This window comes from Budorcas taxicolor, chromosome 19 (genome assembly GCF_023091745.1).
Source record: "Budorcas taxicolor isolate Tak-1 chromosome 19, Takin1.1, whole genome shotgun sequence".
Taxonomy (NCBI): domain Eukaryota; kingdom Metazoa; phylum Chordata; class Mammalia; order Artiodactyla; family Bovidae; genus Budorcas; species Budorcas taxicolor.
This window is the reverse complement of record NC_068928.1, coordinates 44125685-44151316: the sequence shown is the minus strand read 5'-3', so window position 1 is coordinate 44151316 and position 25632 is coordinate 44125685. Positions and strand designations below refer to the sequence as shown.

General features: G+C 59.0%; 1 protein-coding gene across 1 annotated transcript; it reads right to left on the bottom strand.

The window, feature by feature from the left end:
* Positions 1 to 417: 417 nt before the first annotated feature.
* ADAM11 (ADAM metallopeptidase domain 11) lies at positions 418 to 18227 on the bottom strand. Its single transcript, XM_052657232.1, has 26 exons — positions 18158 to 18227; positions 17508 to 17683; positions 8470 to 8546; positions 8232 to 8298; positions 7185 to 7270; positions 7020 to 7095; positions 6550 to 6616; positions 6414 to 6481; positions 5997 to 6071; positions 5841 to 5912; positions 5513 to 5679; positions 4894 to 4978; positions 4682 to 4772; positions 4514 to 4565; positions 3934 to 4033; positions 3772 to 3843; positions 3572 to 3664; positions 3116 to 3196; positions 2586 to 2636; positions 2413 to 2476; positions 2093 to 2192; positions 1774 to 1893; positions 1514 to 1682; positions 1310 to 1424; positions 1132 to 1222; positions 418 to 466 (listed from the first exon to the last, which is right to left on the bottom strand). The coding sequence occupies exons 1-26, from the start codon at positions 18225 to 18227 to the stop codon at positions 418 to 420; spliced, it is 2334 nt and encodes a 777-aa protein (XP_052513192.1).
* Between the last annotated feature and the right edge of the window lie 7405 nt (positions 18228 to 25632).

The following is a 25632-nucleotide window of genomic DNA, read 5'->3' as shown; positions in this document are numbered from 1 at the left end:
GGGAGGTCAGTGCTGGGCCCTGGAGGCAGCGAGTCACAGGCTGGCCAGGGAGGGGGTCTGGCGGGAGGTCAGACAGTGGTGACATGAAAGACAAAACGGATGGGACGCAGAGGTAGGCTCCCTTCCCTGGGGAGGAGTGGGGGCGCGCGCACAGCTACAGGTCCACGGGGCCAGAGGTGGGCTGACCATTGGAAGGGCAGGAGTGAAAGGACCAAGGGCTGAGGGGGTGAGTGGGCTGGAGAAGGGGGCACGGGGCACGTTGAGGACTCTCTTCCTGGAGCGGGGTTCTCCCACCCCGGGAGTGACAGCCGTGACCGCAAGGGTGGGGGAACAGGCCCCAGCTCCCCATCAACAGAATGCGAGGTGACGAATGAGATGGAGGAGACAAGGACAGCGGGAGGGAGAACGTGGCCGGCGTCACACTGCCCCCTGCTGGGTCGGGTCGTACCTTCCTCGGCGGATGTTTCTTCAGGAGCCAAAGCGAGGCGAGGCAGAGAAAGGAAAAGACTTCTGTGACCCTCCCCTTCTCCCAGGGAGGGGCCTCCGGCTCCCAGGAGACACCTTGCCCCAGAGATGCTAGACATTCCTTTGTCCCTAGATGCTAATGACAAGCCCAGGGATGTTTGTCTCAGGGTCAGAGGAAACAAAAGAAGGGGAGGTCCAGGAAAACCTACCAAAGTGGAGTCCTGCATTTGAGTCCTGACTGCAACTAACTCACCCCCTGACCCTGGGCCTCTGTCTGTCGTCTATACAGTGAGGGGTTACACCAGCTTGAGGGCCTCCAATATGGGTGCCACAAAACAGCCATTAGGGACTGGGGACTCAGGCAGCCCCTGCTCAGCTCCGCTCTGTGGCCAAGCTGGGAGGCACTGAAGAACAGGGGGACCCAATCTTCTCATTTTTCAAAAGAAGCTGGAAATCTGGATTCTTAACAAAATCCCTGGGTTTTAAAAGTCTGAGTAACTGATCTTTTTAAATGTAAAAACAGGACCCTGTGGGCTGGCTTGGCTGGTGATGTGTGAGCTCTGGTTTAGCTAACCTCTCAGGGAGGTCCCCTCAGATCCAGCCTCAGCCTGGGGTTCTGATAACCCTGGGGGATGCAGAGGGTGTGGGGGCGTATTCGTGTCTTACTTAAATCCCCAGCCCGTGCCGCCCAGGACGATGGCTGCAACCAGAACAGCCCCGGCGATGGAGCCTATGATGATGTTGGTGCCGCTGGGACCTGGGGAGGAGAGCAGGGTGGGGTTGGCGGGGGCAGGCATGGAGAACGGGAAAGACAGAGCCCCACCCTGGCCAGTTCCAGCCTCACCCTTATATCTCTCTGTCTCCCCCGTGGGCGGAGACGTGGGCAGGGGGTTGTGGATACTGCAGTCTTTGCCTGTCCAGTCTGGCTGGCAGATGCACTTCCCTTCGTTGCTGCAGACCTAGAGGTGGGGTGGGGCCGGTACAGGTGAGCAGGGCCCAGTCCCCTCTTATAAGCCCCTCCCGTGATCCCTGGCCTCCAGACACCCACCCCGTGGTGGGAGCAGATCCGGCGCTCGCCACTGCCCGGGCAGGTGCTGAAGTTGAAGGCAGAGGCTGGCAGGCAGCGATGGTCCAGGCACAACATGTTGGGCCCGCAGGCTGTGCCGTCCTCCACGTAGCTCAAGTCCGAGCCATCAGCCAGCTGCACATGACCACCCCTGGGGAGACGGCACAGCCAACCTCTGCCCTTGCCCTCCACCCCCCACACAGCTGCAACCTCCCCTTCCCCAGCCATGGTCCCAGCCACACCTGCAGTCCAGCTCCTTGCCCTGGTGGTAGAAAGTGACGCTGCTGATGTCTCCCCCTAGATCCCCCAGCCGAGGAGCTCCAGAGATGTTGACACAGAGGAGGAAGCCACACAGCACATCCCTGTTTGTGTGGAGACAGTGGGACCCAAGTCTGACTCAGACCCAACTACAGACCTCCTGTCTGCCCTCTCCCCATCCCCCGATTTTTCAGTCTCCCATTAGGACTCAATAGCTTGCCCTATCTCTGAAAAAACCCTGCCCAGCCCCAGAGCCCCAGCCCCCAAACTGGGATGGCCCAACCAGAAGCTTTGACAACTCACTGTTTATTGCACTGGACCCAGCCTGACCCCTTGCGCCCACAGTTGCCACGTTCTGTCCCCTCCACATTCAGCTTCTCATAGCAGAAGCGATCAGCAGCCGCTGTAGGGAGAAGAGGCCAGCGTCACCCTACCCACTCCAGAACCCACCTGGGACCTCAGGCCTGCTTCTCGAACAATGGCCTGACTCCAAGTCCAGCTGAGTCACTGAGATCCTGGGGAGCTGCATATCTTTTGGGGGGGTTTCAGCCAGAGCCTGCCCCCTCTCCAGCTTCTCAATTCGTCTTCCAGATGCCTTCTCCCATCTCCAACCAAAGACTCACCGTGGCCCCAAAGGGCCTGGCACTGCCGGTCCCGGGTTTTGCAGCGACCTCCATAGCAGCGGCCCTAAGGGACAATCAGGAAACAAGAGACAGAGACACTGAGGACAAGACAGAGACCCAGGACAGGACTGAGCCAGAGACCCAGACGAGGCGGAGCCTCCATCCGTTCATACCTGTTCGTGATCACAGTAGTAACCATCTAGCTTGTGCAGGTTAGGTGGACACTGTGGAGAGAGGCACTGGACTGAATAGAGCTGCCCTAGGACTGGGAGCTATGTTCGGCTCCAGGGAAGAATAAAGGCCTGCCAGGTGGGGGCTCTGGCCCCAGGGTCCCTCCATGTCAAAGACAGAGCAGAGAACTCAGATCACATGGCTTAGCAGGTCCCAAAGCCTCTCCAGTCTCCATCAGTTTTCTGCACCTACTTCACAGGACTGAGAGTACTCGATGACTGGCATGTAATAAGGATTTAGACATTAAATAATATTATCCACTGTTATCCCTAGTACACACCAGGCACCTAGCCAGACTATAAATACTGGTCGAATGATTGGAAGAGCAAAGCCAGGAGGCATGAAAAACTGCTATCTCAGATGAGAAACAGCCTGATCAGCGGTGGCGACGCCAGCAGCCGAGAGGAAGGGTGGGGAGAGAGATAGTGGCCGCCTTGCTCGGGGATCCGCAGGGCAGCTGGGACGGGCAGACCTGGCTCGAGTCCCCGGTGCAGGTCTCCGCGATGTCGCACTCGTTCACAGCCTCTCGACAGGACACACCCCGCGGCTCGTACTAGAGAAGGCATGCATTGCGGGGTTCAAGCAAGAACCACGCACTTCCGCGCCTTCCCGCCTCCTCGGCCCCACCCTCTCCTCGGCTCCGCCCCGGACCTCTTCCTGCCCACTCGCACCGTCCCCAGGTCCGCTCACGGTTCCGCCCACCCCACCATTTATCATCAGGTGCTCCGTCCCACTCCCCGTAGCCCCGCCTTCAATAGAACGTAGAGTGCCGCACATTCCGCCCCTCTCCTTTCCCATTGGCGCTCTCTTCGCGTTAAGCCCCGCCGCCCCTACGGCCCCACCTCCCTAAGTCCCACCCTCTACTCGTTCTCAGCCCAGTACCTCCCGGCCCCGCCTCCTCCCCGCCCCTGCGGCGGGTACCACTCACCTTGCAGCGGCGACAGCAGAGACCGTCGCTACACATGGCGTCGTGAGTCAGAGTGCATTTCTTGCAACAGTTCCCTCCCGCGCGGCTGCACTCCTGAGGGACACAGAGAAGGAGCGCCCTGACCCTCCCCAGCCAGACCCTCCCTCGCACCCACTCCCGCGTCCCCTGCCTCCCACCTGGCGCCCGCACCCGTCTCGCACCTGCACCGAGCCGCAGTCGCACTCCTCCCCCGCCTCCACGAAGCCGTTCCCGCACTCAGGCGGGTCCAGGAGCTGCGGGGAAGGGGTGTCGTGTCGCGAGTCTGGCCGGGACCCTGCCTAAGCCCCGCTCCCACGTTCCTCGCCCTGTGGCTGATATTATACCTTGAGGGGCTTGTTGAAGAGGCAGCTCCCGCCGCCCTCCTGAAGGAACTGGTTGTACTCGTCGATGCTGCAGCGCGAGAACTTGCGGGGCAGATAGAACCTGGGCAGGGGTGAGGGGACCGTGCTGCTGAGTGCCCGCCGGCTCACCCTCTCGCCCCTTCTCAAGATTGGGATGGGGTGCACCGGAGGACTCGGTCTCTGTCTCGAGGAGGCTGAAGATCCTGTCCAGGCTGAAGTGCCTGGACACGGCACGAAAATCCTCCCGCTTGCCCATCAAAGGGCAGTGGGCGGGGGATGCCGCTCCAGTTGACTCCCCAAAACCTCAGGACTCCGAGAGAGTCCGAGGGAGGTTTTGTGAGCCGAGGAGGGGAGGGGCCTCCAAGCGAGGCTTTGGCGGCGCCCAGTGGCGACTGTGCGCGTTGCAGCCTGGACAACTCGCGTCCGGCTAGGGAATGTATGTCCACAGACAACTGCGTTTCTTGGAATTCTGAGTGGTCCCGAGAGCGGGGTCTCTTGAGGCAGCCAGGTCCAGAATGTCACCCAGTGCTCACCCTGCGGCTCCCTTTGCCCAAGAACTCACCCAGTGTCCTCCATGATGCAACCCAGCCAGTTGTCCGGACATTTGCAGTCCCCTGCAAGTTGAGCCAGGTGAATGTCAGGGAGGGTGAAAGACAGTCCCCCTCGTGTGGACACCCTCTTCACTTCTAGAATGTGGGTCTGGGCTAGGGGTGGGGGTCTTCACTGATACCTGCCGAGCTCCGGTGTTTATTCCACATCATGCCCAGGTTCTGCCCCAGCGTCTGGGCCAAAGTCACCGCCATGGCCCCCATGTTGTCATACTTGGGGTGAAGAAGATCGAACCCAAAGATGTCTACATCCCTCCAAAAGGCACAATGTTCACGCCCTTCGCAGCCCCCTCCCTCCAACCCCCCACCCCAGCCACGACCCCACCCAGCTTACCTCGTTCACGCCCCCTCCTCTAGACAGCGAGCAGATGCCCCCCACATAGGCAGCCCCGCTGCTGGTGCTCTGGAAAGTTCTGCCCCTGGAAGAGAGAAGGTTGCCGGGAGAACTGGCTAGCCTGTTCTCCCTGGTGGCTAGCTTGGGCTGTGAGGGGAGACAGGTGAGCCCCCATACCAGAGCCCTCCATGGGGAGGGGATGAGCAGCGCCCTCCATGTCAGCCTGTGTGACTCAGGCAAGCCCCTTTCCCCTTTTGGGTTCATTTGCCCATAAGCCAAATGAAGGATTTCTAATAGGTCATCTCTAATTGCAAGGACCTTTTATCAGATTTTTCTCCTGTACCAGGGGATTGGGTCCCTGAGAAAGGGATGCTGGGACCATTTGAAAGGGGGAGCAGGGTGAAGGGGAGGTGATGGGCAGAGGAAGGTCACCAGGGTAGGGAAAAGGGGCCTCCCCCTAAGAGGCAGGGGAAGATGACCCGCCACTGTTGCAAGGGCAGGTACAAGGGGATCCCAGTCCCCTTGCCCTGCAAGAGCACCTGGCCCAGAGCCATGTTCAGTAACTCTGATCTGCAATGAGCAACAGAGGCTGGCAGGGTCCATGGAGTGGGGGACTCACGAGAAGAGGTGGGTGGCATCACTGGCCTCAGGCAGACCCTCCCGCCTGTAGACCATGAGCCTGGCCAGGGTCTCCAGGAGGTCATCCTGCACCTGGATCTTGTCCCCATCTGCCCACGTTTCCATGGCAACCAGCACGATGCGGGTATTGAGCTGCTCCTTGTACATCTATGCCAGGAAGGGAGAAGATGAGGAGGGGGCTGGAGGTCAATCTGTCCATGCAGGAAGTGGGGGTCAGAGGCTGCCTATGCCGTCGAGCACTCACCCCAAGGACATGTGCATTAGTGGGGGGCGTGGGAGGAGAGGGGAGGGCAGGGAGGGCTGCTCACCACATCTGCCAGGTTCACCACGGACTTGGCAAAGTTGCTGGTGAGGACCACTGACTGCCGCATCTGCCCGAACTGGGAGAGAAGAGAGTGGGCAGAGGGCCAGGCTGCTTCCAGTCCCTCCTCCCAAAGTCACCCCCCCCCCACCTGGGAACGTACCAGCTGGTGGTCATTGATCACAATCAGCTCCACATACTTGGTCTCACTGTGCACTGTAGGGTGGCCCCGGCGGACCTAGGGCGTGGGTGGGCACTTGGAATCAGTTCCCTCCACGTCTGGTCAAGCCGCAGACAAACTCGAGAGGGGCTGGGCTCCAGCCAGGAACAGTACCAGCTCCCCACTGGCGGGGGTCCCATCCAGCCTTGGTATGAGGCAGGCAGCCTCGGTTTGCCCAGGGCGGGGATGTGTGTAGACATTAGCCTTAGGGAGTTGGTGGGGGGCTTCCTCCCAGAGATGTTCTCTGACCTCCAACCACATCAGTCAGAGCCCTCCTTTGCTCCAGCTACAGATGGGGGTGTCCTGTCTGGACCACTGCCCGAGGTCTCTGCAGTGGGAGGTCTGTACGGGCCCCCGTACCTGCCTTTTCCTTCTCAGCCTCGGCCTGTTTGGAGGAGCAGGATGGTCCGGGGCAGCAAACAGGCAGCCTGGAGGGAGGGTGCCGGTGAGGGGGGCACAGCCGGCCCCCTCCCTAGCCCCACTTTCCCTCCCTTACCTGGCTCCCTGCATCCGAAGGGGGCTGGGAGGAGAGGGGTCCGGTAAATGAGGTGGGGAAGGGGTCCCTGCAATGAGGGAAATGAGTTCTTGGGGGGGCTGGCCAGGTCTGCTCTGAGCCCCATTATGGGGGGACATCTCCAGCCCTTCCCCTCACCCCACCCCAGGGTGACCCAGCACTGGCCAGAGCTCCCATGTCAAATCTGGTCTCCCAGATGCTCAGATTCCAGGGTCAAGACCTGGGGGTGCCCTGAGAGATAGGGGCAAAGGACACTGGAGCCTGGTGGGAGGTTACTTGGAGGACAGAGGGGACATTGGAGCTGGGGGGCACAGGAGGAGGGAACCAGAGCTGGGGTCGCTGCAGAGGGCAGTGAGGCTGAGGTTACCAAGGTGGAGGGGGGTGAGGGGGGAGGAGGCAGTCGCAGCCACTGAGATGACAGCCACTGGGATGATGAGTGTGGGGGGGCTCACCTGGGCATTTTCCCGAGGCCCGGCCATCTCTCGGGGCTCCACGATGTAGGTGAAGTTCCCGTCAGAGAAGACCCCACTGCAGTGAGAGAAACGCAGCTCCCCACCATCCCCACTGTCCCCAGGCCTGGAGGCTCCTCCCACCACCCAGCCCCTCCCCACACTCACTGCAGCCCCTGGCAGGTGGAGAGGGCAGCAAGGGAGTGGGGGTTCCCTCGGAGCTTCCCCTGGTAGTAGCAGTGGTCTCCAGCACCCTAGAGGAGCAGAGAGCGTGAGGTACGTGATCCCTTCCCAGCATGAAGGCAGGAGGATGCGTGAGGGCCACTGAAGCTGCCCCATGTGGTGTGCAGGTGGCTGGAAATCTGGGGACCTGGAGCCCGGCTCTGCTCTGGCTGTGCTCCTAATTGGCTGTTTCACCCTGGGCAAGTTCCTAGCCCTCTCTGGGCCTCCCTTACCTCATCTACAACATGAGGACCCTGGAGCACATCAGTGCCTCTTAACCATGAACTGGGGCTGGTACAGGGGTCACAGACTTCTTTGAGAAGACTAAATGACATTCACATAGCACCTACTGTGTGCCAGGCAGTGTTCTAAGTGCTTACCATGGATCCACTTGCTTAATCAGATGAGAGCTATGGGCTCACCCCCAACACACACACACCATTTCACACATAGTGTGTTCACAGATGCCTCAGCCTCCGTGGACCAACCCTGGTCACGTGGTCTGCAGCTGAGGAAATGAGCAGCGCGTTTCCTCCTGGCCCGGCTCACGGGTCAGAGGGGACTGACACCCCCTCGCCTCTGCTTCCTGCAGAATTACTCGTGCTCCAGTTACTGAACAAGCTGGGGGGGAAGGGCCGAGGCTATTTATAGACACTCATTCATCTTTGCTCACACCCCTGGGCCTTCGGGCCTGGGACCCTGGGGTCCCAGGGAGCCAGGAATTCCTGGGGCCTTGGTGCTGAACAAGATTCTGGCCATGGAGCATTGGGGGGTCTTGAAATGTCTCCAGGCTGGCAGATAGGCTGGCTGGGGGGTCTGTCCCCTGGAGTTGGGCAAGGGGAGCTCAGAGCTCCACACCATTTGACAGGCCGCCCGGACTCTGATCCTGGAGGGGCCAGGCCAATCCTCAGTGCAGAGTATACCCCCAAGCCCACCTCCACCGACCACCTTACCCGTCATTCCACCTCCCTGGCCCCTTCCAAAGGCACTCACAGTGCTGTGCTGGGTCGGCCCCTCCCGGCTGAAGTGGCGCTCCACGTATTGTGAAGAGAGAAGGTGACTGGAACAGACAGAGTGGGCAGGAGGAAGGAGGGGGTCAAGGTGGGGCTGGGTCCTGCTTGGGACCCAACCCCGCTCAGATCCAGGCCCCCTGCCCCAGCCCAGCCCCCAGCCCAGGCATGCCTTGCCCACCCGCGGAGTGCTCAGCCCCTGGACTCCAGGCCACACTCACTGGTTCAACTCCAGATCCAGAGTGAAGTTGGAGTTGAAGGCTGGGATGACGAAGCTCACCTGGGCCAGATGGACAGGCTAGGGGAAAGGAGGGAAGGCAGAAGGGGAGTCGACCTGGGGAGGCCTGGAGGCGGGATCTGGGGGGCCAGGGAAACCGGGGTACAGGCAGCAGCCCTGCGGAGGGGATGGCCCAGCCCCGGCAGCTGTGGGGACCACTGATTTGGAGGGAAGATGCTTTCCTCCAAGCTCATCTTCCTCCAAGACCCTGTCCTTTCGTGAGGTGGAGGGGCAGGCGTGGGCATCCTTAGGCACTGATCTCCCTGCTCTCTGGGTGCCAGCCCATGCTCTCTGGTGTCGGTGCCTCCCTGGGGCCAGTCTACAGGAGCAGCAGGGAAGGAACAAGGCAGCTTAGCCTGCCCACTGCCTCACACCAGACCCTCCCTGCTGTTGGCAGGGCCACCCCCAAGTGGACTAAAGGGAGGCCCCTAGAAGTATCATGGGAAAGAGGCAAACAGGAGATGGGGTGCAGTGTGACCCCCAGGCCCCACTGAAGCAGGTCCCTCACTTCCTCCCTATGTCCCCCTCCCTACATTGGCCGCAGCCTCAATTTATGGAGGAGGCCTTGTACGCTCCAGACAGGGTTAGAATTGATCGAAGGGCCCCTGGAAGCTGGGGTGATGGGCAAATACCAGTCTGTCAGGAGGAAAGAACTTGGCTCCTCTACCCTCAAGTCCATTGCCCTCTGCCTTGCCCAAAGCAGTTCATCTTTAATATTTCAATCCCATGGTTAATTTTTAAACACGGAAGTTTTCCCGATAAATTTTTCAGAGGGGCCTTTGCAGTGGGGCTGGGCGGCTCCAGGTTGTCATGGCAACATACCAGGCCTGAGCAAGATGGCTGCCCTCCCAGGCCTGGGTGCCCAGCTACTGTGGGGGCTGGGGCGGGGGCAGTGCTCCAGAGCCGAAGCTAGTGAGCCTGGAAGGAAAGCGACCCTGAGATAAGAAGGGGCAGGAGAGTCTGGGCTGAGTGGGAGTCAGCCTTCTCAGCTCCCATGCCCACAGCAAGCCTTAGGTCTACAAGAAATCTGGAAGCAGGAGAAGGGCCTACCCGAGGCTGGAGCCTTCTCACGCCCGTCCATTCAAGAAGGCTAAAATCCAGATCCCCAAATGAGGGGCCCACCACCAAGCTGTACAGATGTGAGGAAGTTTGTTGGCTGTCTTTTTTTGTGGGGGGAGTAGGTTACAAGAAGGACGGGAGCCCCAGTGTCACGAAAGCGAGGCGGCTTCCTGGTCAACTGCCTAGACTTCTTCTCTTCATGCGCCCTTAGTAGGTGCCAGGCACTGTTCTAAATACTTCACATGTGCATGCTCAGTCGTTAAGTGCTGTCCAGCTCTTTGCAGCCCCATAGACTGTAGCCCGCCAGTCTCCTGTTCATGGAATTTTCCAGGCAAGAACACTGGAGAGAGTCGTCATTTCCTCCTCCAAGGGATCTCCCCAACCCAGGGATCAAACCTGTGCCCCCTGCATCTCCTGGATTGGCAGATGGATTCTTTACCCCTTCACCACCTGGGAAGCCTAAACTACTTTAAGTATCATCATATTCGATCTTCTCAACAAACAATCCAATGGAATAGATGCTACTGTTATCCTCATCTGACACGTGGGGAAACTGAGGCACAGAGAGGCTAACTAACTTGCCCATGGCCACAAGACTAAGAAGTGGTAGAGCTGGGACTCAAGCCTCAGGAATCAGCTTCTGAGGCCTTTTTACCTGGAAGGTGAGGTAAGGTGGAAGTGGCCCAGTGTCCATGAGAGGCCCTGGGAATCAGGGTGAGAGTGCAGAAGGGCCAGAGCCTGGGTCGGCACCCCTCTGAGTCCCAAGGACACGGACTCACCCCATCCCAGGTTGACTGACGCTCCAAGCCTCATCCTGAGCCCCTAGAGCATCGATTAGACTTGAAATAGAAAGTCAAGGACAAGGAGTCACTGCTTCCTTCTCCCCACCTTGCCCTGGATCATCTCTGCTTTCCCCCTGCCTCTGGGCCCCGACCAGCTCTGTCCCCAGTACCCTACCTCCTTGGTCTGGCACATCCCTGCCCTCCCTCTGCCGTTGGGGGACTTAGACTCTCTCTGCCTTCCCCCCCCATCCCTGTCTGGACCACCTCTTTTCTCTCCTGCCTTTAGGTCTGTTTCTACTCGTTTATTCTGGCCCAGGGACAAGCCTTTGTTCCTGCCCCTATGCTGGCCACCCAGGCGAGCAACCTGTCCAGGCCCCTTGCCTTGATTCCACTCTCGGAAGCTGGTGGCCTCAGGGATAATCCAGCAACTTCTCTGAGTTCAGACTTTTTCCTCTGAAAATGGTAACAGGAGCCTAGATGCAAGCCTGTGAGGTTGGCTTGTGTGGCAGAGGCTGTCTGGGCTCAGAGGATTCTGGAAGGGGCGACCCTGGTGCTTGCAGAATCTCCCCCACTAAGGAAGTCGCTGAGCTAACCCACCAGGCTCCCCGCTCTCTGTGAGGACCAAGCTGACCACCCCCTGTGGAGAAAGCCAGATCAGCGAGGGAGCAGACCCCAGGTCCCCTCTGTCCCCAGCCCTCCTGCAGCCTGCCCAGGCCTTGGCCCCCTCCCTACCTGGCAGGGCCTAACGGGACTGGGCGCCTCCCCAGCAGCTTGTGTCTGTGTCCCAGCAGGACACAGGGCTCAGACCTGGGGCAGTGCAGGGGCTGCTGTGGGGGCTGGGAGGCAGGCCCAGGAGAAAGGGGATGGAAAGTGCATAGCTGTGCAGGTCTGCCTGACCTGGCCCGATGTGGGGGACACGATGGGGACACCCCTCGTTTGCAGCAAGGGAAAGATCAGGCAAACCCACCTCAGTCCCCAGGACCTCTGTACCCCAGGTGGCTGGAAGGGGGCTTCAGCTGGCACCAGAGTCCTAACCGCCCTCCCACCCCCAGTTAAGATTTCAGCTCATGTTCTATTAACCCAATTGCTCCTAACGTGGCTGGGCTCCTGCCCCAGCCCGGCCCGACCCTGACCTCTCCTGTGATCCCTCAGTCCCTCCCTTGGGAGCCCCTAGTGTCCCTGACTGCCGTCCTCCCCTGCACCCAGCTGCTGGTGACAGCCGACCGGGCCTCCACCCCGTGCCCTGAGCTTGCCTCTTGCTCCTCGGCCACTGGCTCCCACGTGCTCAGGCTCATTTGATCTCAACCCGCCCAGGCCGTCTGGTGCTCATTTTATAAGTGCCAGGGAGGGATACTTGGAGGTGACTGGCCCAGGGCCACACTGGGGAGGCGCTGGGTCAAGGCTCGCCCTCCGGCTGGCGTTCCTGTCGCTCACGGGCGCTGTGACCACCCGGCTGCGGTGACCTTGCCCACCCCGAGGTTTCCCTGTCGCCAGCTGGTCCACTCTCCAGGCATCTGCTTGCCCACCACCAGATAGGATGCAGAGGTCAGGAGGTAAAGACCCTGCTGGAGTTCTAGAATGATAATACAGGTGCCAGGGCTCCTCTCTACACCTATGGGGAGGTGTAGAGTCTTGGGGAGGAGTCTTGGAAAGTCCTGGGGAGGAGGAGGTTAAAGGCCTTTCTGGTTCCCGAATGCCCCAAAATTCAAACATCCAGGCACTACTCACACAGCAACCTGAACCCCTCCCTCTGAACCTCCATCTCTTCCAGGACCTTCTCTTCCTCATCCTTGTCTGTGACCACAAGCCTCCACCCACCCACCCGACAGGGCTCTGAAGTGGAGTGAAAGTGGCTCAGTCGTGTCTGACTCTTTGTGACCCCATGGACTATACAGTCCATGGAATTCTCCAGGCCAGAACACTGGCGTGGGTAGCCTTTCCCTTCTCCAGGGGATCTTCCCAACCCCGGGATTGAACCCAGGTCTCCCACATTGCAGGTGATTTCTTTACCAGCTGAGCCACAAGGGAAGCCCAAGAATACTGGAGTAGGTAGCCTATCCCTTGCCCAGTGGATCTTCCTGACAGGGCTCTGGCTCCCCTCTATTCCTGGACCTTCGGGCACACTGATTTCTTTGGTCACTGATTCAACTTTTCACAGGGGTGGTGTGTAGGCCCCTGGGGCTCCAGCTGCACCCGCCCTTTTTCCTGCGCAGGATCCCCTACACTTATGTTGTAGGAAAGGAATCAGAAAGAATAAGTGAGCTGCTTACCCTCTCTGAGCCTCAGTCTCCCCACTGGTAAAATGATGTTGTCATGAGGACTAAAGGAAAGCCCTCTTTAACAGGTTATTCTCACAAAGGTTGTGCTTAGTCGCTCAATCATGTCCGACTCTTTGCGACTCCATAAACTGCAGCCCTCCAGGCTCCTCTGTCCATGGGATTCTCCAGGCAAGAATACTGGAGTAAGTAGCTGTTCCCTTCTCCAGAGGATCTTCCCAATCCAGGGATAGAACCCAGGTCTCCCGCATTACAGGTGGATTCTTTACCATCTGAGCCATCTCACAAGGGTTAGTAACAATAAATGAAGAAAGAAGTGTAAATGTTCCAGCGGAACTGAGCTTTGAGGAGTTGGATAAACCACGTGGGCTGGTGGTGGCAGATGGGGAGGAGCCAGAGAGGCAGGAGCCCCGACCTGGGAGAAATCCCCCTCGCCGTTCCCTGCCCTGGTCCCTCAAGACGCAATGAGGCTCCACTTTTCAGCAGGACCATGGGAGTCCCGGGGAGTAAGCACAGTTGGGACAATTTCTGATAAGGGAATTTGACCTAAATGCATAAAGACAGAGTCACTTCCTTACAGGGTCATTAGTCTCTCTGGGGACAGAGTCTGGGCAGCTGGGTCCCTCTAGGCAATCAGGAGGGGCACTTAGGTGAGGCCAAGTCCACAGGCTAGTCTGACTGGAGAGGACTCAAGACGCCTGCCATGTTGCCCCCCCCCCCCCCCCGGCCCCGGCCCCCGCCGCTGCTGCAAACCTGCCCGGAGTCTGACAGGTAACCCTAAACGCCCTAGCTCCTGTTTCTGGCACCCAGCGCTCCTGCCACAGGCCCGGGAGGGAGGGCAGGCCTGACAGATGTTGAACATCTGCTCTTGCCGGATCCCAGGCAGGACACCTGACGCCCATCATCTCCTCTAATCCTCCCAGCAGTCTGGCAAAGTAGGGACCAGTTACCCCATCTCATGGGTGGGGAAGTTAGGGTTCAGAAGGCTTGCCCAGGTCACTCAGTCAGAAGCAGGGGAGCCAGGACTCACAGAAGCTGTCCTGCCTCAAGCCACAGGCATAGCCTTTCAAATGGAAACTGAGCTTCCTGAATGTATTCTCTCTGCCCAACCTCAAGGCAGGGCTGGTTCATGGCCCTCCCTGGAGCAAGCTGGACTCAGCGCAGATCCTAGCCCTGGCTTCCAGCCACCAGCCTCCTCCAGGAACCCCCTCCTGCCTCTGACCCCAGGGCAGAGCTGTGACCTTGGCCACAGAAACCACAGCACAGCCTTGGCTCAGGGCGGGTTCTAGGGCTCCAGGCACAGATCCTGTGGCTCCCTGCCCGTGACTGCCATCTTGCAAGGGCAGGGGAACTAAGGCTTGCCTAATTGCCCCCCAACCCTCTGCAGCAAGACAGCATGAACACTGCGGCACACACCCTTGGTCAAGGGCTTCCAGGTGGCAACTGATGGTCGGGACAGCCCTCACAGGAGCACAACCCAGTGACTGAGGTCCCCTCCTCCAGCTGACTCACAGCCCTGGGACCCTTCACCCCTCTGTTCAGTAACGCACATCCTGCCCTCCATTTTATTCTGAAGGAGGCTGGGTTTTTCCAGGGGGAGGCACAGCCCACATAGCAGCTTGATCCCTTCAGAACACATACAGCCTCCAATTCATTCAGCCCACTGACCCAGGTACCCCTGTGCAGTGAACAACCAGCTCGACTATACACTGTGGCCCAGCTCACTCTTCCACCTCACTTCCAGCTGCAGCCTCCCGCTGATCACAAGTTTCTGCCCTTCCAGAAGCTCCCCCACCTCTTGGCCCTAGGCCCAGCCTGCTTGCAAACCGGACAGAAGTGAGGTGTTGAAGAGAGCTGTGGCAAAGAGGGCAGAGGCCCCTGGCCCCCTCTTTGCTGTACCCCTGAGCGAGAGGCCAGCATGCACTGGCTAAGAGGGCTGCCCTGAAAATCAATCTGGACATGCTACTTAAGTGCTGTGTGACCTGAAGTACTTCACCTCTCTGTGCCTATTTCCTCATCTGTGAAATGGGAATAATAATATCCTCACCTCCTGGAACTGAGTTGAGGATGTCATAAATTAATCAGACACAAAGGCAGAACAGTGTCTATCCCATCAAGGGCCCAGTAAATTTAAGCTTTAATTCCCCATGCTTCTAATTCCTTCCTGGCCAGCTTCCCTCTCCCTGGTCCCCGCTCACAAAAGTCAGGAGTCTTTCCCCATCACCACCTCCTGGCAGTGGGTGGGTCTGAGATGAATGTTATCATCTTGATTTGAGGGATCCAGAAGCTAGGGCTCAGAAAGGTGCAGTGGCCAGCCCAAGGCTGGAGCAGGTGAGCACCCCAGATCCCCCTATCCCACCCTGCCAGCCAGCAACTCACCATGTGACCCATAGCAGATGAAGACCTTGCTGCCGCCCCAACAACTTGCTTGGCTTGAGGTCCCAAATGGGTGCAAGAACTTTGGACAAAACCACACAGTGGCGGGGGTTGGGGGGCACCTCCTTTGGGACACTGGGCTCAGGGCTGCGCAGGTTCCACCAAGAGCCCCTGAGGTTCTGAGGCCAAAAGTGCTCCAGGGAGAAATGCCCAGCAGGAGCGGGAGGCATTCCAGTGAGGAGGGAATATTCCAGACATCTCATCTTGTCTCCCTTGATCCTCCTCCACCTTGTGCTGGGTAGGGTTGGAAAGTGCCGCCTGTGCCTAAATCCAGAGAGTCCAGAACGGCACCATGGGAAGAGCCCTGGTCTTGGAGAAAATCACTCCACTGATAAAGGTCTCATTGGGACTTCCCTGGTGTCCAGTGGCCAAGACTCTGTGCTCCTAAAGCTCTGGGTTCGATCCCTGGTCAGGGAACTGGATCCCACATGCCGACTCTAAGAGTTCTCACGCTGCAACTAAGACCTGGTGTAGCCAGATCTATGTATCGATATATAGATATATCGATATATAGATATATTTAAAGATCTCATTGACTTTGGGCAAGTTAACATCTTAACATCTCTGAACCTGTTTGCGCATCTGCAAAATGGGTAAACAAAAGTTACCTGCCTGCCTTACAGAGCTGTGAGAAGTCCACCTCGGGGGAAACAAATACACACACGGCAGGACAATAAGTCAGTCTCCTGGGGAGGCTGAGGTGAGGTCCAAGGGAAGGGAGAGAGATCCCCACTGGAGGTGACTGTGACCCACAGATCCACAGAACCCTCCACTCCTGCCCTCCAGACACCCTGTTTGGCTTATTCAGACTTGGTCACCCACACATGCCAGCCATTTACCCAGCAGAGCAACACCCAAAGAGATTCCCCCATCCTCTGTGTATCCCATCCAGTCTAGTCGCACCCATCCGGGTCTCCCCTCCATCACAGGCACCACCATACCTCAGAATCCTGCCTGGGACTCTGTCTTCAGGGAGCCCTAAGCTGAAGGAGCACCCGCTTTTCATTCCTCCCTGGCCCCCCAGCTTTCCCTCATCCCTGTCCTCTGATCCCACTGTGGTGACAGCCCCTCCTACAATCTGGACATCCCCTAGGATACCAATCAGGAAACCCAGAAGCCTGCAAGAGAAGTCAGCTCCCAGCCATGGTTCACAGGCAGGGAGGCACCAGGGGAGAAAGTCGGACTGAGGACAAAACCCAGCCAGGATGACCCCATCCCTGGCCCTGGGACCATCCCTACTGCCCATCTACCACCTGCCAGGGAGCCTGGGCAGCCTCTATCCCCTTACCCTCCCTTCTAGCCCACCTTCCTCTCCCCCTCCCCTCTGCCCCTCTCCCAGGCCTCCCTGCTCAGGACCATTAAACACCCCCTCCCCTGCTCTCTCAGGCACTGCCCTGAGTGATGGTCCATCTATTATGCATGCTGCCTTCCTGCTACATTCCATTTCCCGACTAGCTCCCCCTGCACCCCCACAGCCCCCTCCACCCCCCCTAAGGGCTTTTAACCAAGTACATTAGGCAGGGCCAGATGCCAGTCTGACAGATGTCCATAATGCTAGCCTCCGTTTCCCTCCTTCCTCTCTCTGCCCAGCTCGATTCACCTCCCACCACTCCCAGCTGCCAAAACTTCCCAGACCTTGGTGGTACCCTTCCTCTGAGTCTCTCTACTCCTCCTGTTTCTGCCAGGCCTCGCCATCCCGCCCTCGCCGCCCCCGTTGGCCTGGCTAACTTTCAGCTTCGAGCTCCTGGAGAGCCGAGGCGTGCTGAATGAATATTCCATCTGGGTGATTATTATTCACATGATATTAATTAATTATTAATTGCAATTAATCTCCTTCATTTCTAACCTTCCTCAGGGAGGCAGGAGGGGCCTGGCAGCTGAAAGGGACAGGGGGTGAGTGGAGTTGGCATTTGTGAGTGAGCCTGGGGACTCGAACCTTTTCCCAAGGCCCCACCCACAGCAAGAAAGGGGAGGAGAACAGCGGTTCTCTCATTGCACAGGGGGAAACTGAGGCAGAAGCAAGCACTAAGTTGGTCCCTCCAAAAGCCCATTGAGAGTGGCTGTGGCAGAAACCCAGGAGCCCTAACCTCTGACCTGGTTCTTAGCTGCTTCCTCCTGCCTCTCACTGCCCTCCCCAAGCTCCATGTGGTGTAGGATCGCTTATTTGGACAGGAGAGGGGGCCGGTGGAAGGCTGACCAAGGCTGGACTGAGCCCTGGGCCTTCTGGGTCCTCTGAAGGCAGGGAATCCCCACCCTGATGGGAGGGGGCCTGGAGAGGGGCAGTCAGGTGCTCCCACTAGTGGGTTCCAGCACCCTCTGGGTAGCCCATTGCACGGAAGGGGAGGCGCCCAAGCCCAGGCTGCCCGGTGGTCGCCCCTGGGCTCTAAGGCCTGCTTCAGCCCCCTGGCCTCACCGTCCCCCCCACTCACCGGGCCACCCGGAGGCTCCTGGCGGACCCTGGTATCCAACTGCTGCTTTCGGACCTCTCCCCCGGAGCTCTCCCCCACCAGACGGCTGGGCTCTGTGACCTCCGGGGCTTCCGGGCCCCCCAAGTGTGGAGAGACCCTCCAGCGCAGAGCTCCAGCAGGACCCCCGGTCCCCACACCTGGGGAGAGAAGGCCATGGCTGCAGACGGATGCCCACCGGTGGGGCAAGAGACCAGGGCACGGGGTGGGTACGGCACGCCCCTCCCCCACTCTGCTGAGGCCCTTGGAGCCCGGGGGTGGGGGCGTTCTGGGTGGGAGGACCTGCTGCCCTGCAGAAGGGGAGAAGGGCCAGGAGCTGCTGCACTCCAGCCCGGCCGTCACGACTGCCCCCCCACCCCCACCCCATCTCCCCGCAAAGCCGCAGAGACCTGCAGACTCCACGGCCGGCGACAGGGGGCTGGCCGCGGTGGGGGCCAGATGGGGACAGGTGGGTGCCTGCACCCCCCCTCCTCCCCTGCCCCCCGCCCCCCGCGCTCTGGACCGGCTGCCACCCCGAGCACTGCAGAAAAGGTGGCTGCAGCAGAAACTGCCGCAAAACCCGGGGCGGGGGCAGGGAGGGGGCGCCGGGGCCGGGCCGGGCGGGGGCCACTCACCGGGCGAGGGGAGCAGCGGCAGCAGCAGCAGCAGCAGCGCCGCGAACGCCCCGCGCCGCAGCCGCCTCATGGCTCGCTCATAATCCTCGGGGTCCGGGGGCTGCGGCGGCGCGCGGCGCGGGCGGGCGGCAGGAGCGGAGGGCGGGCGGCGCGGGCGGGGGCGCCGGGCGGCCGGGCGGGGGGCGCGGGCCGGCGGGAGGCGGCGGGGAGGGCGCCCGGCTCAGCGCGCTCCGGCCGCGGCCATCCCGGCGGGGCGGCGGGCCGGGTTAAGAGCCGAGCGGCGAGCACGTGAGCCGAGGGCCCGCCCCCGCCCCCCGCGGACCCCCCCCCCCCCCAGCCGGGCAGGGCCGGGGCCGCCGCGGCGCGAGGACAAAAGAGGCGCCGCCCGCCCGGGACCGGCCTTCCCGCCCCTCCTCGCCCCCTCGGCAGGTGCAGGGCGGGGCGCGCCGGTGTCCACCTCGCGGTCCCCTCCTCAGCCGCCCTTGCTTGGGGAGCTGCGAGGACCCGTCGGTTCGTAGAGGGCGGGAGGCGGGGTACAGAGGGACCCCCGGGCTCTGAGCCGGAGATGGCCCTTCAGGGGCAGATCCACGGCTGCCGTGCCTCGGTGCTCCCCGCTCCGGCTTCAAACCCAGGAGGGGGCTTCCTTGGAACCAGCCCCAAGCGCCGCTCACCGAAGGCTGGGGAGCCAGGGGCAGGAGTGAGGGGCAGAGCTCTTGTGGCCCACAGCCGCCTCGGGCCTTTGCGATCTCCCGCGGCCGAGCAGGGCACTCGGGGTCCTCTCAAACCAGACCCCTTTCTATCCAGCAGTTTCCTTCTCTGGGTGGATGATACCCCGGGGTCTTCTGGCTTTGCTGCCGACCTCCGAGGAGGTTGGCTTCCCCTCTCTGGGCTGAGTGCCTCACACAGGGTGCCCTGATATTTTCCCCTTCCCCCAAATACATAAACTAGCCAGGTAATTTACATGAGGGTAGCGTGTCCCATTTCTGTCCCTCCCTTTTGGCAGTCCACATCTTTGAGGAGCAGAAGATATCTCTGGAGCCCACAGCCTCCCCTCTCTGCCAGACTAGGTTGCCCTGGCTACAGACCATCTGGCCTCTGTGCCTACCTCCCCAGCTGGGCCCTCAGCTCAGCTCCCAGATTCCCAAGCAAGATGGGTTCCCACTGGGGCTCGGGATGTCTGACCCCTGCTACAGGGTCCCAGGAGCCAAAGATGGGATAAGGTGAGGTAACACATGAGGTCCGCTGGTGAGGCCTTGCCTTGACTTTGAGCCCCAGCCCAGAGCATCCTTGCACCCACAATGGACAACCACAGGTCACTGAGGAAGGAACAGGAGTGGACACAGGGAGCCCCTTGCTGGGTCCTCTGCTTCCCTGGGGACCCAGGGCCTCTGTCAGGGAGGGTGCTGCCTTTAGCTTGTGACAGCACCCCCCCCCCCCCCCAGCTCTATTTTAGGCCCAGGAGAAGTGAGAAGGCGATTTCCCAGGAGGCTCTGACATCAATGCTGGGAACAGGGCGACTCCCCTTCCCCCTATCCAGCCACCTGCTATTCCAGACCCAGATGCGCAGCAAGCCTGAGTTGATTGATCCTTCATCCTGGAGACATCTTGGAAACCTCCTCCAGGATGTATGGGCTCTGGGGAATTAGGACCTACTGTGTGATATTCCCTGGAAACCTACAATTATCCAGGACGGGGAGACCATGCTTCTCACTTTACAGGTAGGGAAACTAAGGCTCCAAGAAGCTGCGAGAGTTTCCCAAACAGCTGGGTGGTGAGGGGCTTATCCCATTCTCCAAGGTCACCCTCCTCCCCGTATTCTCACCTCTGCCTTCGGTCTGGGACTTGGAAGGGACTGGCCCATCTACTCCATCTGGCCCACCCTTCCCCCCCACTCACCGAGGTGAGCCTGTAGTACCCTATCCTCACCATGCTACAGGGCCTCCCAGGAGGGGTGGGGTTTGTCATTTCACAGTCTGGATCCCCCTCCCCAACATGCCCAAGACCACACAGAGACCCCAGTCTGTGGCCCTGACCCCCAAGCTGAGGCACATTCCTGACTCTGTGGCCGTGGTTCCTGGGGCTGCTTGTTGGGGAGAACTTGCTGACCCTGAATGACACGCCTCTGGTAGCTTTCTGGACCAGCTCCACTGGTGCTCAAGTGTATGGCCTGTTGGCCTCCAATAGCCCCTTATCTCCCTGGGTTCCCAGCTGGACATCTTGACCTTCCCTTGATCATATCCCGCTCCCTGCCCTGAGGCCCCTCCCTGAATCTTGTCCTCAGGGTTAGCTCTGATGCCAGCTGCACACCTTGCCCAATCAGAAGGCTTGTTTCAGATCCCTCACCCAACTTCCCTGCTGAGGTCAGGGGCTGCAAGCGGCCTTTCCTCAGACTGGGAAAGGAGGGGGGTGGTGGGGATTATCGCCAAGGACAGGTTCTCACCTTAGACTGGGGGCCCTGAGGGCAGGGCCTGTGCCTCCCCCTCAAAGAGAGGTTAGTTTTCCTAGAGGAGTGCCCCCCACAACCTCACAGCTGTGGCGGCTCCTTTGGACCCTCTGCCCATCGCTTGTTTCTCCCGCTCAGAAGAAACCAGAGGTTGGTGGCCATTGTCGTCTTGACACCACCCTTGGGCCACCCTCTGGGGGAGCTCTTAGGCTCTGGTCCCCCCCAGAGCCTTCCCTCAGGAACCCCTGACTGTCAGGAGGCTGAGGCCTCCTTCCTCTGTGCAGTTCTTCCTGCCCTTCAGCCAATTTTTCCTTCAAATTTTTCTGCACAGGGGCCAAGCTGGGCTGATGTGAGGCGAAGACCTAGTCCCACCCAGCAGCAGGTGCAGGGAGTCTGCTGCTCTGATCCTGGGGTGGCTCAGTGGGCAGGGATCCTGCTGACAGAGGCCCCCCAGACCCCCGCCTAGTCTGAGAGGCCTGCAGCAGAGGCTGTGCCAGGCAAGGAGGCAGGGTGCGCGGTGGGAAAGGGCTCTAGGAAACCCACTGGGGTCCCAATCCTGGTTAACAGCTGTGTGACCTTGAGCAAATCCCCCAATCTCTCTGAGCCTCCGTTTCTTCACCTGGGAAATGGGGCTTCAAAAGTGCTCCCCAACAGTGCTGCAGAGGGATAACTGTGTGGATGAGCCTCTGGAGCTCAGAACAGTGCCTGGTGACAGAAGGGTTCACTCACCCTGAGCTCTCAGTGTTCATGTCGCCCTTACAGTGCCAAGGAAGAAACTAGCTCCTGGCTGTTGTCCAAAACCCAAGGGACTCCTTTATGGCTTGGGGGCCTCAGTGTCCCCTCTACCCAGACTGATGACATGATACTGAGAGCTTGGGGAGTAGGGAAATGCCCGCAGGACTAGAACAAGGAGTTCCTTCTGCCGCCTCCCACGTCTCATCACCGTCCTTTGCAACCAGGAGAGGACTGCTATTGTCATTCGAGTATCTCTTGGAGGGAAGCCTCAGTCTCAGCCCTCCTAGCTGTCTGGATGGCCTCCTCCTTTTCATTCACTTATTTATTTATTTATGGCTGCTCTGAGTCTTGGGCTGCTGCGTGGGCTTTCCTCTAGTTGCTGTGAGCGGGAGCTACTCGCTAGTTGTGGTGCTGCGACTTCTCATTGTGGTGGCTTCTCTTGTGAAGCACAGGCCCTCGGGTACTCGGGTTTCAGTAGTTGCGGCTCCTGGGCTCTAGAGCACAGGCTCAGTAGTTGTGGCCCATGGACAGCTGCTCTGAGGCATGTGGGATCTTCCTGGCCCGGGGATTAAACCGGTGTCTCTTGCATTGGAGTCATGCATCGCGATCGTGCACCCAAAGGCCCAAAAGCACAGTGCTCCACCGCCACATCTGCCCAATGCAAGGGATCCTCCTGGAGTTGCGGAGAACCAGCTGTTGGAAAGTTGGGGAGCTCAGGGATGGAGTGTCTCGTACAATCCTTTAGCGGCTTCATCCACAAATTTACACTGGAGATGGGGCTCTGGGTCAGCAAGCCATTAACGAGGGAAATGAGTGAAAATCAGCTCCACTGAAATTTCTAGAAGAGAGGACTTGCAGGTGTGTGTGTGTTGGTGGGGGTTGAAATAATAGTTTGTTGAGTGTTTACAATGAGTCTTCCCTGGTGGCTCAGATGGTAAAGCGTCTGCCTGCAATGCGGGAGACCTGCGTTTGATCCCTGGGTTGGGAAGATCTCCTGGAGAAGAAAATGGCAACCTACTCCAGTACTCTTGCCTGGAAAATCCCACGGACGGAGGAGCCTGGTAGGCTACAGTCCATGGGGTCCCAGAGTCAGACACGACTGAGCGACTTCACTTTCACTTTCACTTTCACTTTACAATGTACCACGCACCTCACCAACGTATTTAATTCTTTAAAAATATATTTGTTTATTAATATTTATTTTTGACTGAGCTTGGGTCTTTGTTGCTGCGTGGGCTTTCTCTAGTTGCAGCGAGCGGGGGCTACTCTCTGGTTGTGGTGTGCAGTCTTTTCGTTGCGGTGGCTTCTGTTGCAGCACAGACTATAGGGCACGCGGGTTTCGGTTGTTGTGACACATGGGCTCAGTGGTTGCAGCTCCCAGGCGATAGAGCATGTGCTCAACAGTTGTGGCCCACGGGCTTAGTTGCTCCGAGGAATGTGGGGTCTTCCCAGGTGGAGTCTTTACCACTGAGCCACCAGGGGAAGACCAAGACTTCATTCTGACTCCCTAGTAAGGTGGCAGCGACTCTTACTTCCATTCTTTAGATTTAGAAAGCTGACTTTCAGGAGTGCGCCCAGGGTCACAGAGTGGCAGGACCTGGATTTGAACTCAGGCCTGCGTGGCTTGAAGTCTACAGGATTCATGGAGAATATGGAGGCTGTGCCTTGAAGAGCATTCTGGCTGTTGTCAAGGGTCAGGTCAGGGCCTAAGAGCGGGCACACGGGGTCTGGATGGCCCCGGGTGGTCTGGCAGCAGGTGGCGGAGAAGACAGGGAGGCAAGGTGGGTTAAGGGGAGGAGGGTCAACAGGGAGAGAGAACAGGAGGGCCTGGGGCTGCTAGAGGAAGTGGGAGAGATGTAAGATGGGGCGGGCAGGGACTGAGTTCTAGGTGAGTCCCTTTGAGGCAAGTAGGACAGGAGGCATACAAGGGATTCACAGGAGGTGGCGGTTTTTTTTATTATTGGAGGAAGGACCCCTGAAATCATCTCACAAGAATCCCACTTAAAGATGAGGAAACCAAGACCCAGGGTAGTAAAGGGACTTGTGTTGAGTGTAGCTAAATCTCCTGCCTTCTCACCCAGCATGGGTGAAGACTGGAACCCAGAAGGGAGTCAGGGGTGGAGCTACCAATTCACTGAAAGAACCAGAGTTGGGAGGTGAGAACAAGGGCCCAGACTCACATCTGGAGAGGCAGTGAGGGCTGGGGGCTGGGGCTGCTGAGGGAACCAGTGCCCGTGGTAGAGAGGGCAGAGGCTGGGGGAAGGCAGGGGACCCTGAGGTCAGCGGGAGCAGGGGAGCCAGTTTCCAACAAGGTGGGGAAAAGGAAAAGGATGCCAATTTTGGTCGTTATCAGGTTCTCCGAGGTGACCTTGGAAGGGACGATCCTAGTGGAGTGCTTTGGGTAGAGCCACCGCGGAGGTTTGGACGGGGCAGGAGGTTCGGGCACGGAGGCAATGGCTGTAGACCGCAAGATGTAGCCAGAGAACAGAAGGGAGCTCTCTTTAAGCTGCTGAATCAATGCAAGTGAAGGGAGGGGAAGGAGGTGTGAACAGTGCCCGTGTGGGGGAGCCACCAAGGGGCTTGTGTCAAGCAGCACCTCGCTGTCCTGGCTCTGGACTCAGGTGGCCTGGGTTCCTCTCTCAGCTGACATCCTAGAAGCCGGAACAGAGACCTGGAGGCAGGGAGATGTAACGTTGGGGCTTGGCCTGGCAGCGATGGGATGTCCAGATGTCACATCAAGTTGTTGAAATGGGAGGGGAAGGCCATATTGTTGGATGCGAGGTCCTGGGCAGACGGTGACAAGGGCGTCACGACCTGGTGTGTCGGTCTTTGAGTGAATAGCACATGAGGCTCTCAGAGGTCTGAGAAAGGGGCGGGGGAGCTCCCTGCTCAAGTGGCAGTGTTGCGGGAAAGGCAGTGGGGGACGAGGCATGCCCCTGAGTTGTAGGAAAAGAGATGTACACATGAGGCCTGGAAAGAAGCTACTGTCTGGGCTCCAGGCAGAGAGGAGGAACTGGAGCCCTGGTTCATTAGAGCAAAGGCGTTTTCCTTGGGAGTGGGTGGCAAGTGCGCCCCCTTCAGGCAACTACGAGGTGGGCAGCAGGGCCAGTGAGTGACTTGAGCAGACTGGACAGGCATACTCCCACCTCCCCTGAGCCCTCTGGAGCTAGGTCTGCAGAGGGCGGTGGCACGCACACACGCTCTCCCACTTGCAGGTGGCACCAGCTTGCTACCTCATTGTTCTGTCTGTATCTGCTGGGCTGTCAGCCTGCATGGGTCTCTGGAGGGCACATCAAGGCCCTGAAGGGCAGATCAAGACACATCACACACCAGCCCCATCTCTTTGCTGTTTGTTATTAATAAATTTCTTTTACATCTTCTGAACCAAGATTAATTGTGAAATTTAACAGGATGGCATGAAAAGGCCAAACCTGATTTCTGTGAGCAATGTATACATAGCCGTTCTATTTCCACACTAGCAACTCAGGTCCTCACCTGCATCTAGGCGCCACCCCCCCCTCCAACTTTCTTTCTCCAAAATGAGATACAGAATAGCACCAGGCTTCTGGGAGCTTCAACATTTAAAGAGACAAACACAAAGGCAGAGAAGGGTGAGAAGAACCACAGGACAAGATGTAATAATAAAAAAAAAGTGGCCAAAGAATCGATAGCAAACTCATCCCTGTCTCCAGATTAATGGCTCAGCTGAAAGAAGCGGGGGGAGGTCCTTGGGGAAGGAGGGGGATGCAGAAGTTGGCAGGTGAGCTACTGACCCTGGAACAGAACTCTGGGTGGGCAGCCGCCCCAGAGGGGGCTCAGGCCACGTCCTGGGCTCAGGGGAGGGTCAGTGCTAGGCCCCCAGTAAGTGTGGCGGGAGGGAGCTTTGGAAATGGAGCAGCCGAGCCCCTCCTCTGCTTCATATGTTCCTGAGGATCTGTGTGCACCAGCGTGGGGGGCTGGGGGAGGGGACAACATGCAGGCATCTCAGAAAGTAGGAGAGCCACACGCTTGTGGGAAAGGAGGCTGGGGTGGGGGTGGGGAACACCGACAACTAACCCTCTTGGCTGATCAAGTGCCTGCAGAGGGACAGGAGGCCAGGCCAGGGCGCTGCTGCTCTGGCTTCTCTGTGGGCCCTCCCTATGCCAACCTTGCCCCTGCCTCCCGGCCTGAGCAGCTGGCCGCGCCTGCACGATCCATGGCTGGAGAGGGCAGCCCCCAGCCCTGAAGACTTGGTGGCCGGGAGGACTGGCTCCATCTAATGCATCTAGAGCTCAGCCATGATCGTCCAGGGCCAGAC

Excerpts from the sequence above, each read along its gene's own strand:
- ADAM11 (XM_052657232.1), bottom strand. The coding sequence starts at position 18,227 with ATGAGGCGGCTGCGGCGCGGGGCGTTCGCGGCGCTGCTGCTGCTGCTG. Across the intron at positions 8,299-8,469 it reads CTGGATCTGGAGTTGAACCA|TCACCTTCTCTCTTCACAAT; the intron begins GTGAGTGTGGCC and ends TGTCTGTTCCAG. Across the intron at positions 1,683-1,773 it reads GGCAAGGAGCTGGACTGCAG|GGGTGGTCATGTGCAGCTGG; the intron begins GTGTGGCTGGGA and ends CCGTCTCCCCAG.